General features: G+C 50.1%; 5 protein-coding genes across 5 annotated transcripts; 2 read left to right on the forward strand and 3 right to left on the reverse strand.

Annotated features, from left to right (window-relative positions):
* Positions 1-398: 398 nt before the first annotated feature.
* On the reverse strand, positions 399-3,347 carry STEHIDRAFT_120170 (aldehyde dehydrogenase). The gene is made up of 14 exons (XM_007302603.1): positions 3,270-3,347; positions 3,118-3,206; positions 3,002-3,043; positions 2,699-2,929; positions 2,518-2,629; positions 2,334-2,420; positions 2,158-2,209; positions 1,936-2,030; positions 1,776-1,856; positions 1,522-1,711; positions 1,159-1,418; positions 903-1,063; positions 774-832; positions 399-687 (listed from the first exon to the last, which is right to left on the reverse strand). Exons 1-14 carry the CDS (start codon positions 3,273-3,275, stop codon positions 584-586), a joined length of 1,569 nt encoding a protein of 522 aa, XP_007302665.1. The 5' UTR covers positions 3,276-3,347; the 3' UTR covers positions 399-583.
* A 318-nt stretch (positions 3,348-3,665) lies between these two features.
* Positions 3,666-5,042, forward strand: STEHIDRAFT_53958 (Bin3-domain-containing protein; the record flags this gene model as incomplete). Its single annotated transcript, XM_007302227.1, has 7 exons — positions 3,666-3,721; positions 3,790-3,911; positions 4,002-4,113; positions 4,210-4,295; positions 4,350-4,455; positions 4,533-4,690; positions 4,852-5,042. The coding sequence occupies 7 exons, from the start codon at positions 3,666-3,668 to the stop codon at positions 5,040-5,042; spliced, it is 831 nt and encodes a 276-aa protein (XP_007302289.1).
* A 1,149-nt stretch (positions 5,043-6,191) lies between these two features.
* Positions 6,192-7,510, reverse strand: STEHIDRAFT_76591 (phosphatase). The gene is made up of 6 exons (XM_007302359.1): positions 7,385-7,510; positions 7,199-7,308; positions 7,069-7,139; positions 6,905-7,006; positions 6,716-6,846; positions 6,192-6,575 (listed from the first exon to the last, which is right to left on the reverse strand). The coding sequence occupies exons 1-6, from the start codon at positions 7,417-7,419 to the stop codon at positions 6,329-6,331; spliced, it is 696 nt and encodes a 231-aa protein (XP_007302421.1). The 5' UTR covers positions 7,420-7,510; the 3' UTR covers positions 6,192-6,328.
* Positions 7,511-8,389: 879 nt separating this feature from the next.
* STEHIDRAFT_129942 (uncharacterized protein) lies at positions 8,390-9,192 on the forward strand (the record flags this gene model as incomplete). The annotated part of the gene is made up of 5 exons (XM_007302604.1): positions 8,390-8,441; positions 8,510-8,562; positions 8,614-8,885; positions 8,965-9,088; positions 9,166-9,192. The coding sequence occupies 5 exons, from the start codon at positions 8,390-8,392 to the stop codon at positions 9,190-9,192; spliced, it is 528 nt and encodes a 175-aa protein (XP_007302666.1).
* A 2,094-nt stretch (positions 9,193-11,286) lies between these two features.
* Positions 11,287-13,622, reverse strand: STEHIDRAFT_155300 (uncharacterized protein; the record flags this gene model as incomplete). Its single annotated transcript, XM_007302605.1, has 5 exons — positions 11,287-11,349; positions 11,442-11,838; positions 11,964-12,658; positions 12,764-13,459; positions 13,530-13,622. 5 exons carry the CDS (start codon positions 13,620-13,622, stop codon positions 11,287-11,289), a joined length of 1,944 nt encoding a protein of 647 aa, XP_007302667.1.
* Between the last annotated feature and the right edge of the window lie 72 nt (positions 13,623-13,694).

Raw genomic sequence — 13,694 nt, forward strand, 5'->3', positions numbered from 1 at the left:
GTGAGTTAGGTGAAGTGGTGAGCGCTCTCAATATAAGTCTTCGCTCAAGGTACCGTAGGAAAACACCGATGATAGGCAGTACCGCTCCGAAGTCCCGTTGTACCGGAGTAAGGTGAGAAAAATGTATCCATGCTTGGTACTGAATATTTCGTGAATGCTATGGGGCATGAACTTGGACCGCATTATCTATCATCAGACACAGAACGAGTTCCTGTAGGCGAAGTAAGAGTTCATAGACGTGGCAGCGAAAGCTCAACATGATTTTTTGGAATAAGTGTGCGGAAAATGCCGGCACGAAAAGGCTGAGTTTGAATTACTTCTTGGTGACACACGCCACACCTCTTCATATGAGAGATCACACGGAATTGTACACATGTATCTATCTGCCTTCATTTACGCATATATACCACCGCAAAGGTAAAATTCTTGTCTTCTGCGCTTCATGGACGAAGTCGGGGTGACCACCACTGCGCAGAAAGTCGACCTTACACCAACATCTCCAGCAGTGACTATACTAAAACATCGACGCAGGATACCAATACCGAGACTTCAAAAGATCAGACCATATCCGTTGGCCGCTGGCTTAACCATACCTCTTCCCCTCTGCACTCTCCGCGAACCAATCGTCCTTCACGCGACTCTCCTCGGGTGGCGCTATGTTGACGATCGTCGATTTACTTTGCGAATCTACATCACGGCCAGGTTCACCATGACATCAGATTTAGAGCGTCGTGAGCACACCGGTAGAGGCAGAGATAGCGACCATGACGTACAAGCATGCAGCGCCTCGACTCCGTTCTCTCTCCCTATCCCGCTCTCCTTCATCCCGCCCCTATTGGTGTATCAATGAAGTCAATACCTGTCAGACGTGAGTACTACAAACACGGTGAGTGATCACTGACCAAGGCGAGCTAGGATCGTTTCTGTGATGCGTATTCACCCATACCAGTCCGCTCTCGAGCATCCCAGAGACCCTATGGGCCCTCGAAAGGTCTGTCGTCCATATACCGGCACCGAGTCCGTATTTGGAGTCGTTGGCTAGCCTAACACCTTCCGCTTCTGTCTACATGTCGACAAATAATTCTCAACGGTCATACTTACAGAGCGATACAGCAGGGAAGTGAACGGGGGGTAGTCACAATCGAGAGGTTTACATACCTCAAACTTCTTCACAACAACAACAGGCCCAAATACTTCCTCCTTCCACAGTTCATCCTCAGTCCCAACATTCTCAAGAACCGTAGGCGGATAAAAACACCCCCTCGAGAACTCAAACCCGTCCAGATCTGATGCTCCAGTCATTGGCTCCCCACCGGCGAGGAGCTTAGTGGATGAAGAGCGAGAAGAAACCATTTTATGGATCCGGGAGAGGTGAAGAGGCGAGATGACGGTTCCCATAGTGGAGCTGGGGTTAGAAGCTGTGTTGACGTGCACATCAGGAAAGTGTTGTCAGTAAAATATGCACAGGGTGATGAACATGTGAAGCGCAACATTAGGAAGATGAAACGAGGGAATACCCACGATCGCCCATCCGTCTCCTGATACTCTCTACCTTCATCAAGAACCCTTTCATAAACTCTTCATAGACCCCACTCTGCACGATCACCCTCGTTCCTGAGACGCATGTCTGTCCTGACGCGACGAAGCAAGCGAAGGCGGCTCCATTGATCGCAGAGGGAACGTCTGCGTTGTCGAAAATGACTATGGGGGCCTGTTAACAAGATTATCCAAATGACCGTGAGTGGCTTTTATGGTAACAGTGCGGAAAGATATACCTTCCCACCCAGTTCAGCCGTATAAGCAGCCAGATTACGACCTACGACTGACCCGATCGCGCGCCCCGTGGTCGTCCCAGCCTGCGCCACCGCCACAAAACACAGTCAGTGGTTGAAACAATCGAAGGAATGGATGAAGGCAACAAGGATATATCATTACCGTTATATCAACCTTCCGCACTAGCGGATGCGAGACGATCTCAGCGCCGGTTGTTGGCCCATAACCTGGTAAGACGGAGAGCACGCCAAGTGGAACTATGGTTATGAAGATAAATCCCGACATTAGCACAGGTGAAAAGTTGGCTCGCACTGCTTAGGGTGCAATACTAGTACTGTGTGTAAAAATAAATAAAAAAAAAAGAGAGAAATAGATGACACGAACCTCCTGCTTCGACCGCCATCTCGGCAAATTCAAGTACTGATATAGGAGCTAACTGAGGAGAAATAATTGGATCAAGTATGAGTCTATATGACCACGAGACAATATGCGGTATGGAGGGAGCGAGGGGAAGAGAGGGATGGGGAGAAGTTCGGACGTGGAATGAAGTCGGTACATACCTCAGATGGCTTCACGACTACGCTGTTCCCCGCTGCCAATGCAGGCGCGATCTTCTTTATGGCGATTAGAAGTGGGTGATTGAAAGGCTAATAAAGAATTTGTTAGCGGACATATACTATCAGTCGAACAAAGGAGAGCAGAGAATATCGCACGTGATTGGGAGAGAGATGTGAGGATACGTACTGTGATTTGTGCGACGACACCTAATGGGACCCTCTGCACATAATTCAGAAGTTGTCCCTGCGTCGGCGCCACGAAAGATTCCTGTGTTCGAAGCAACGCCGCATAATAATCCCTGGCCGCACAGTACCCAAATCCTCAGTCGTTCTCTTCGGATCGAGGACGGGACAAGGGACGAACTGACAGCCATTCTCCCAACCTGCCCAGCTGAGCCCTCATCTCCCTAATCGCTCTGCCTGTCTGCTTCATCTCTATCTCTGCAAACTCCGGGACCCTAGTCTCCAATGCTCTTGCCAGTTTCGTGAGCACCTGCGACCTGTGCAAAGGTGTCGCACGAGACCAGGTACCTGAAGTGAACACAGCGTGGGCATGATTTATGGTGAGGTCTACGTCCGACGCGGTTGCTGCAGCCACTCTGATTACAAACAGATACGTGAGTTGCTGATTCAAGATAGTATGAAGGGAAGCAGACGCGGGTCAGACGGACGTGCAAAGATCTTCGCCATTCGCGGGATTAATCACGCAGAACCTATGTCACAACATTCATTCAAAATTTTGTCAGTAAGCCATTCTCCGATTATAAATTTATGTGCTAGGGCGCACTCCTCTCGGTGTTCTACTGTGGGTCTCCCTTCGACAACATGGGCCGCAAAGGGCTCATAGCGAGTCTTGTGCAACCTCCGGACTTGTTGCTATCAGACCCCTCAGCAAGTCAGAATATCTCCTTGCTCAGACCAGATCAATCGACGACGTACCGACATTCTGCATACAATGGAGGTTGATGATTGTCGTAGACGCGACTGGAGCATCAGTACCTCTCGTCGCTATACACGATAGCGAGCGCGACGTCAAGTGAGGCATGCGCTTGAGCATGATGCAGCGGATAAAGACCAGTTGTTATCTTATCTCTCCCGGAGGCCCCTGTTGGTTTCCGTCGGAGGCTCGGGGTGACGCCGAGGACGCGTCACCCTAACCCTACGCCAGGGCTCCGTTCAACAAACCAACCAGTCCCAGCACTTGGCTCCAACCACTTCCAGTCTCAGCAAACAATCGTTCGTTCCTTGTTCCGAGTCTTCCTGGTACCCCAGCGGTCGAAATTTGTGCTCTAGCAGCGGTCAATCGTCATTGTATTTACGCGCTCAGATAGCAATATGACTTCTGTGTCGTCCACGATCCCTACCCACGGGAACTACCATAACTACCATCGGTTTGTCCTCAGGCTTTACTCATGACGTCTTCTGACCCTCAAGTTCTGCTTCACTTTTATCCACCCAGGTATCAGAATAAACTCACCACGACCTCCGATACGCGTCTCTCTCTTCTCCCATCATCTCTCTTTACAAATGCCCGCGTTCTCGACATCGGCTGCAACGAAGGCTGGGTGTCATGCGAACTAGGTAAGCCTTAGATGCGTGCACAGTGTCTGCAGTCTTTGACGCGTAGCTCGAGATACTTTCCAGTTTTGAGCTGATAAAGCGATGTGCTAGCACAGAAATGGTCCGCACGGCGCGTCATAGGCGTTGACATTGATGGTGATCTCGTCCGCAAAGCATGGATGCGTCGTCGAACCATCTGGAGCAGACAATCTCCCTTATCTCCGTCTCAAACTACCTCATCAAAAGTTACTGGATTGAACGAGAATGGAAGGAAGACTAAGAAACGCAAACTCAACTCCGAATCAACAACCACCCCTAGCGCCACAGTTCTCTCCACACCACAGGCGGATTACTTCCCCGCATCATGCCTTCACATGTTCGGTCCCTTACCGATACCTCCTTCCGGTGTAACAGACAAGGAAGAGAACGAAAATGGTGACGGCGTTGCTCCAGCTGTAGTTCTCCCTAGAGACCACGAGTTTCCGCATAATGTCTCATTCCGCCATTCGGACTGGCCTGCTCAGCCTATACCAGAGGATACGGAGGGGTATGACGTTGTCATTGCGTATGTTAACTCTTATTTCTCGTGTCCCACTGCTTTTCAGTTCACGATGTTGACTCTCGCGCCTCGTTCCCCATCAGGTTCTCGATAACGAAATGGATCCACCTCAATACCGGCGACGCAGGCCTTGAGCGATTCTTTCGGAGGGTGTACACCGCTTTGAGGCAAGGAGGGACGTTTGTACTTGAGCCGCAAGGATGGGAGTCGTATGCGAAGGCGAGGAAGTTGGATCCTGTGCGTTCATATTTGCCTACTGTCCCCTTGTTCACCCATTCTACTCTGTTCTCCTTGGTTGCGAATAAGGACCACTCTGCTTCGTCCTATTCCATATCCCAAGTTGCGAGAGCTGTCACTGACGCCAGTATTGGCTACACATCTGGCACTTCTAGATTTTACAAGAGAACGCGAAGAACCTCAAGCTTCGACCGGATTCTTTCGGGGCGTTACTGACGCAGATAGGTTTTAGCGAGGGGAAGACGGTTGGTGAAGTCGGCGAAGGGCGTACGTCATTCCCGTCTCCCCAGACTTGCCATCTGCTCTGCGAACGGATGTTCATTCTTCTCTTCCACAGGGTTCAGACGGCCAATTGAGGTCTACGTGAAGCGCTAGGAACCTACAGGTATATTATGGCTGCATTGTTGAAGTATTTATAGTCCATGTATACTGCATTCTACCACACCAGTGCTGGCTTTGCAGTACTGTCTACCATCCAAAAATTCTATATCTGCGACAAGTCGACGACCTTTATCTAAATTCTAAGTGAGTTCTACTCACAGCCTAACCTCCTACCTCTTTTGAAGAAGACCGCAGCATCTAACGCTGGCGTACGAATCGTCAATGTATGTCCTAAGTCCTCCTTCGAGTGTATTAGGTCGAAATCAATGTCGAATGATTCGTGCGCAATAGGTTGCGTCGACCACGCACGCCCTCGTGCCAAGCGGGTTCAAGATCGACACAGTTGAGTCATTCAACGCCGTACTCGGAGGAACGGAAGACTTCAATTCCAACCTCGCCAGATACGGTCCGTCTGAGTCATCCTCGCCAACCGTCTGCTCTGCTGACGTCAATGCCAAATGTTGTCCTCGCTTTTGTCCTTTGCATTAGGTCTGTCGAAGCTAGCAAACATCCTATTCACCAGGGAGCTTCAAAAGCGATTTGACGCCGAGGGCGTCCAAGCCGTGGCAATTTCCCTCCACCCCGGTGGCGTAAAGACTCGTTAGTCTTTTCGTTACCATTGCATATTCGACGTACTGACGCCGATGCAACTCAACACTATCCTTCTTTCTCCATATAGCCGGCTCTATCAACTTCGTCGGACCCACCAACCTCGCAATGCTCGACGGTGCTATGACTCCCCTCCAAGGCTCCTTGACGCCCCTCTTCGCTGCTGCCAGTCTCGAAGTCTGGGAGAAGAAGAGTGATTACGCCGGCAAGTACTTGATGCCATATGGAGTCGTCTCGGAGGACGTACTTAGCGAGAATGCGAAAGATGAGGCATTGGCCAGTGCTCTATGGGTGACGAGCGAGAAGGCGGTTGCGGATGTTTTGGAAAGGTGATATGTATGTGAGTGCATGGGGTTCTTGCGTTCGAGGGCGAAATGAGAGGTCATGTATTTAAATATAACGTGGTTAGAATGTTGCGTTGACGAGAATCCGAAAGACATACAGTTGCTTCTTTTATAGATAGGACCAGCGTTAAGATAGACAGGGGCCCTCATAATTTTAGAGTAGCGCTACACAGATTCCTGTGTAGGTGTCTATATTGTCAACTCTATTCTTGCAAAGTCTACACAAGTTCGTTAAAATTCTATCCAGACAAAAGTCTAGTTTGAGACCGTCGTTCGAGGCCGACTTAGGCCTCATGCCTCATTCCTCTTCAATCAACCCTAATGCTAACCTCCACTTTCCCATTCACAACCGTCATCTTCACGCTCGCCAAATCTTCGACGATCCAATCCGCCCCAGCAGCCTCCATCTCGCTCTTCCCATGCGTAGTCAACAGTCCCAAGGTCTTGCATCCCGCTGCTTTTCCGGACCGGACTCCGGCGGGGGCATCTTCGACTACGAGGCAGGAGGTGGGAGGTTTGGAGAGGCGGTGGGCACCGAGGAGGTAGGGGTCTGGTCTGTTGGTTTTGGATGGGCGAAGAGCGGGAAGGTTAGCAGCAGAGCGTGACCATAGAGTAGGTTTATGGGTTGGGTTGTTGGTGTGGTGTGTGGTGTGGCGCAGCGGTGGTGGGATATAGGTGAGATGATGGAGACGTACGCAGGCTTTCCCTGTTTTACATCCTCCGCAAAGACAATCGTCTCCGGGATCGTAACGCCAACACTCGGAAGTGCTGTGGACGCATACGCGCGTGTGGCAGAGGTGCAGACCGTCCATGTTCCCGGCGTCAGCTAGATCCCGAGTATTAGAACTCGTCGGGTGATACTGATAAAGGTGGAGAGGACATACGGCGTCAATGGCATCTTTCGCACCAGGGAGGAGCTTGATCCCTCCACGGCCATTCTCATTAGATGTAGTAACGATAGCGCGTTCGAACCGTTCGGCTTCTCTCTGGTCATATCGTATCCGTCATGATTTCCAAGCAAAGTCTTCATAGCGACGAGCATACGCACCTCCTGTTCCGCCGGATCCTGAATCCCACAATGAATCCTAAGGTTCTCTACCGTTCGGACCCCATGCGCAGCTACGAATCCAACGTGCTGTAAGACTTAGATCAGGGAGAAGTGAAGCCAAATGACTCACAGCTGAGGATCTGCTCGACGTCCAACCCAGGATACTTCTCCTTGAACAGATTCCAGGCCCCTATGACTCCGGCCGTCGAATCAATGAGAGTCCCGTCCATATCGAAAAGTCTGGCATCGTCGTTCCAGTATTCCCAGATGAGCCCAAGATACGGCCAGGATAAGCAAAAGCAAGAAAGGAACGTACATGGCATCGAAGATAGGCTTCGTTGTGGTCGACATGATTCAAAGTTGTTCAAAGCCTCGAGTACTTTGTCGAAGTTATGAGTCTACGAGAGCGGAGTTCCAATCCAAAGCTCGAGCTGGGATCAACGGGGATGGGGAACAACTCGAGGCCGAGTGGGTAAGGGGCATTTATAAGGGCGATGGTACTGGAATTCGGGTATTGTGGCTCGAACTGGAATTCGGGTCGGTATGTCTCAAGAGCGGCCGCCACGTTCGCACATAATAGCCCCAGGGTGTACGGAAGAAAACATCGGATTTATATGCGTCCACCTGAGTGTACCTCAGCCATATCCTATGACGTTCAATAATCTATGAGAATACATTGCAAGAGTACAAAGCTCAAGGTATAGGATGGGCCGTCGTTGCTGCTAGTGTGCTTGAGCTTGCGCAGCGAAGTCGGTGGAAGTTGTAATTCACTGCCAGTGACTCATGAAATAATGACGGCACAGTGATTTATCAGGATTTATCCGAGGATGAACCGTGAACGCTACGATAGCCTCAGGCTGGGGTGCCACACATTCCTTGCAACCCGAACGGCCATCCTCTTCCGAGTCGTTGCCTCGCTGCCCCTTGCCTTCCATGAAGCAACCCATAGGTCACTTTTCAGATCTGTTTATATATGGTTGTGATCTATAGAGTGATTCGTAGCACTCGCACCAGTGGAACATAAAACACACGTTCGCTGAGCATATCCATCTACATAGCAATTCCTCGCACTTCGAATTAAATATCCACGATATAAACGACTCAGGAGTATGCAAGTGCTAGTGATTTTTCACCCACATTTCTAGCGCTGCGTTGGCTTGTGGACGAGCGAGAAATTGGTGGCTCACATTCGCGAGGAAAGCGGAACCTTCCTCACTCGAATGCGATTGACGGATCTTCCTTCCGGCAAGTTGACTTTGGGTAAGGTAAGGTAAGGTAGGTTCATTGCAATCTTGATTGTCTGGCAGTACTCGGGTGGCATATGTTCGCAAAGGAGACGCTTGGGCCGCGCTGGTGCATTCCACCGAATATAGGTAAGTCGCCTATTTGTGACTCTTCGTTTGTTCTCCAAACACTGCTAAACTAAGAATGTTTGTCTAAGTAGGTTGCCTCATCCCAAAAGAACGCGAGCTGTACAGGATTATTTCACCACCAGTGAGCAACGCTTAGAACCCCTGAGCCACTCCATATTCACACCATATAAAGATCAACGTCTCTCGCCGCTCTTGTACTGCTCCTCGCTACCTTTCCGATCTCTCTCGCATGACGAGCAACGACCGTATACCGAAGTGGCTTGCCGGTTTGAAGTCACTAGGCCACATTCTCGTCTTTGGCTCGAACTCCGAGACTCTTCGTATGAAGGCAATGAACCATTGCTGGACTCTGGAAAGCCATGTTTACGCGGCGAAGGTGTGCACGGTGACCTCGACTGCTACGTATAAGGAACACGCCGAGATCATTGACGTAGCCCTAGATGCGTAAGTAATTGACTTCTTCGTCCCATATGAAAATGCCGTGTTCTGTGAAATACTAACCTACTTGCTTGAAATATCCTAGACGAGATGTTTTCTGTGAAGGGATGCAGTCAATCATGGAGACGGACCTGGAGGCTTCTTCAGAGCCGAGTTCTTTGCGTGAAGTTCTCTCTGAAAAACAGACTGCGTTCTTTAGCCTTGTGCAAGTATGTCTCTGTTTGTGCCCGCATCGTCCCCGTTATACGTGCTTGACTCTGTCCTTACTGGTATCTCTTTTGTATAGCACCTGGAAGAGGATTGGGGAGAATAGAAAACGAGACTCATCAACACCAGTACCAGTGTTTGTGCGCGTCCCACTGCACACTGTATACGAACAGTGGGCGCGAGATTTTCTCATCCTGACTCGGAGTTTGCTTACCGTACTTGGAACGCGGAGGAGAGGAAGGACGTAGCTATCTTGGTGAACGAGTAACTTTTCCGCAATATCCTCCGTCACGTCTATAAGGCTTAGAATTGATGGAACAGTGTGTGGATGGTCCACTCGGCGACGAAAGACTTCTCCGATGTGAAGTTTCTCGATATCGAACATCCGCGTGATGCGTATCAGCTGCACCAGAGATACAGAGAGCTCTTACATGCTTCATTGAGAGGATTAAACGCCGTGGAGGTAAGCCTCATTTTTTACTACGTATGTACCTGTTCTCCCAGATGAATCGTACTCACGAACACGACCCTATAGACCTTGCTATCCAAATTAGGTGAACGCAAGACGGACATTCGAACGGGGGGTATGCGTGCTTCACTTCTTCACAAATCAGGTCGATGGAGCCGTAAACTTGCTCACTGGCTCCGGTCCGCAGCGCATATTGGGACGTTGGATGACGAGACAAGGCAGCACATATTCCACATGGCGAAGGACGTTCTTGACGCCCCACACATATACTCTCCAAGGGATGGGCACTTGCTCATGAAGTATTACTGGGACGAGGAGAAGCTTATGCACTCTTTTGCTTCGTCTATCGCGGAAGAGTATCGAGCACTAGATAATGGGAGGGCGTCTGGTGGTCCCATGAGTAGGTGTCAGGCACTTACGGGTAAACACAAGGCGGCATATTGTGTCCTTCACGAGCTGGACTCGTTTGGGCCAGTTGCGGCCTGGTTCATGGACGTTATTGGTGCAACGGCGTTGAAGAAGTTGAATGATGGACGCTATCTCGCTGCAGAGGAAACTGTACAGAATGCGTAAGTCCTATCATTCTACAACTGTTCATGGGTTTCTTACTCAGATGTTGGTCCGAGTATATCGAGATGCTTACGTATGCCTACTTACAGGGATAAATTTCCAGCCAAGGGCTCGAAGGGGTACGGTACAGACACCTCGCCACAGAAAGTACGGAAGCTTGCGAAGGAGATGGAGAGTCTCTCTTGGCTTGCTCAAAGTACACATACATCGTCACCGTCAGCAGAATCTGATCTCTCATTTACTGTGCATGACTTTCTTCTAGGACTTGGACGCCTGGAGCGGACAAGCCGTAGAGAAGATGTTGTTGTCGTACTCAGCCACGATATTCCGAAGAGGCGACACCTTCACCGTGCAAGCTCTAGAACTACTGACGGGCCGCTGTCAAGAAGAGGATGGAGGAAGACTTCGCGTTGGCACTTGGGGTGCTCCAATGGAGAAGATGATATGCGTGTAAGTTGAAGACATTCTCCCTCATTTCTGAACGTCCTTATGCTGTCCCGGACAACGGGAGGTGTGAACATGCTCAGGCTGGAGGCGTTGTACCATCATCCGGACAACATGAGCTGTGCACATCAGTACGCCAGTTATGCATTCTCATTCTTTAGTTTACTCCGTGTTCGTGTACTCGCCTGCTTCTCTCAGCGCTACTCTCGGTTTGTTCTCACAGCTGCCCTTTCTACCCGAACAGTCATCCATAGGCACATCCTGCGACCCCAGTTTCAAAAAAGAAGCCTACTACGAACAGGTCTGGAGGTTCGACTGTGAGTGCTGGTCGTAAAATCACCATATCGCCATATGGACAGTTTCTGACGATACACCCTTTAGCCAATTATACAGGATGCGCCTTGCAATGTCGTCACCTCGAGATAATAAAATGGCTGAGGGGCACTAGACAGGCATACATAGGGACTACGGCTGAAGACGAGCACTACGTCTCTTATAGACCACGCGGGAGTATACACGACCCTATTAGGCTTTCGTTGTATAGCTTAGCAGGGCCGTTAATCTTCGGAGACGGGATGGAGTGTAGATTATAGTAAACACTACGGAGAATGGTGAAGTTGCCGGGGAAGTAACGTTTAAAAGAACGTGGGCACTGTTACGATCCTTAATGATAATGACGATGTCTTGCACGAAGCCACCCCCAATTGGCAGACATACTTACAACAGCATTGTCTGCCAGCGCATGACCTGCTCCCCTGTCGTTGGATCATCATCTACATGCTGTTAAATCACCATCAATGAATTATCATCAAGGCTAGTCAGCAAGCAGATCAAAAATAAGTCACAATACACCGACACTCGTATGGACTCACCGCAGTGACTATCCTCTCATGATCGATGAAACACAAGTCGGCACGCATGTTGTCCATCTTGACCTCGCGATATGGTAGCATTGTGATCACGTCCTCCTGGAACAAGTCGATATTCCTATGCCTCGGAAAGATGGAGGGTGTCAAAACGATGCGGATTGATTTGTTGGTGATTGTCTGATTAGGAACTCGTGAGTCGTGGTCCTCTTCCTGATGATTGTCAAGATTGGCTGTGGTAGCGATATTGGGATGCCCTGAATGCATCTCGTCCAAGCGTTTGAGATGATGTCCGAACTCGAGGACATGCCAATTATAGAGGTCGTGGTCTGTCAGGAGCATTGGGGAAGTGAGGGAAATTCGTTGACCGTGGATTGAGCAGAGCTCGGAGTCACTAATCGTGCTACGGACGAGACAGTCCACGACATTGATCATCAGAAACCATAGGAGCGTCAACTTAATCGTGAAAGACAAGGCGGGCATCGAAAAAGACAGCCATCGAGATGTAGATCGATGTGCGGGACTCACAGTGGGTTCAAGGCAGTCACGTCCGAGCTCGTGCTTTCCACAGGAATGCCATCTAGCCCGTCATGGAACAATCTCGTACTCTTCGGACCCCACTCGCTCCATGAAAATTCGACAGCGTCCAGGTTCGAACCCGTCGTTGTATGTCTCCTGTCGGGATCTGGAGACCGGTGGGTGTCCCTGTCGGCAGTAGCGTGAACGCCCTTGGAGTGGAGGCGTTCGAACAGTTCATGTGCGTGGATGACCAGCCGACACTGGAACACCGGCTTAGTACCCATAATTCCCACATTATTTAATGAGTTCGACCCCCTCTTCCCGACCTGGTACCAAACCCCGAGAACGTATAGATGGGCGTCTGATGTGAGGATAAAGGGCGAGGTGATGCTTGAGACGCTGAGATTTTCTGGCGAAGAGGCAGGATACCCTGAAATGGTTATGTTGATGATGTGAACATCGGTGTGCACTGATGGCAAATGGAAGGAGGCAGCTCTACGAACTGCTCCCTTTGAATCTGCACCATCTAAATTGTTGCCCGTCACACCGTCCCCTGCCCTAGGAAAAGCGCAATTTTCTTTCGAGAACGTGTACAAGTCCAGGGATCCTGACCCGCTGAGGTTCGAGGCTATGAAGCAGCGTGCATCGAGGAATGTGATAGTTGAGGTATGTGTGTCTGTGTTGTCAAACCCGAGATGTGTATCCTGCAAGAGAAGAAAGGAGAAATAGAGTAAGTTTCCAACATAGTCAGCAAAATCGTGATATAGAGGAAATGTTTAGCAGGACGTTGATGCGCAGACGCTACGTACGAGAATCTTGACGCCGCTCTGCCACTTCCAGCCTACTAAATGCTTCTTCTTCGGCTTCCAAAACGCAAGAAGATCATCAACAACGAAGATATCAGGGTCCTCCAGGTCCCAAGCGTTGGAACCGCCCGGACTGTCCAGATCTTCCACACATTCGAGGAATGCAACGGCAGCATCTGGATGCGCCACCCACTCACTACCGACATCATTGGCATTTGCGCTGCAAGAAGATAAACTACGCAAGTGAATGCGGCCGACGCGTTCATCCGGCGTATCGGCATGCACTGCGAGGAAAGCGAACAGGTTTAGGGTTGGGTCGATGGCGTAAGCGTTACCGTAGACTTTGACATTGTTGTTTGCGGCAGATACATGTATGACCCGGCTGTGTTCCGGCTCTGCGTAGGTGGGAAGATGGCACACGACGGGTTTCATTTCCCAATCCGGACAGATCATGACGCCCTGGTAGACCTCGGGAAGGTCATGATCAAGTTCACTGTTAAAGTTTGTGAGCTCGAAAGTGCGTTTCCACGATAAGGTACGCCAGGATGCTTGAAGTTCGAGGAGCCGGTTGTGACGGTCGGAAATAGGACGAGATGGGAGGTTCGAATACTGATTGTCGGCAAGACCAAATGCAAAGAGGTCGAGGTGATATTGTAGTAAGGAGGAGGTGGTGACGAGGTTGTGGAAGCGCTTGCAAGTCTGATCATCTGAGTGAGCGGCCCGCAAAGAGCGCTGGGGGCAAAACAAGACAGTGGAGGCGAAATCGTACCATAGAAAACCTCAAGACATCCTTTGCGTGTAACCGATTGACTATATCAAGGGTTAATTCAGTGGGAAGAGAATGGATGGACTGGATCCGCATCGTTGCCTCCGATAGACCCGTTGTATGGAAAGTCCAGGAAAAGCGGTTGTTCGCAGTGAGCTGTTGGAACTT

This window comes from Stereum hirsutum (genome assembly GCF_000264905.1).
Source record: "Stereum hirsutum FP-91666 SS1 unplaced genomic scaffold STEHIscaffold_5, whole genome shotgun sequence".
NCBI lineage: Eukaryota > Fungi > Basidiomycota > Agaricomycetes > Russulales > Stereaceae > Stereum > Stereum hirsutum.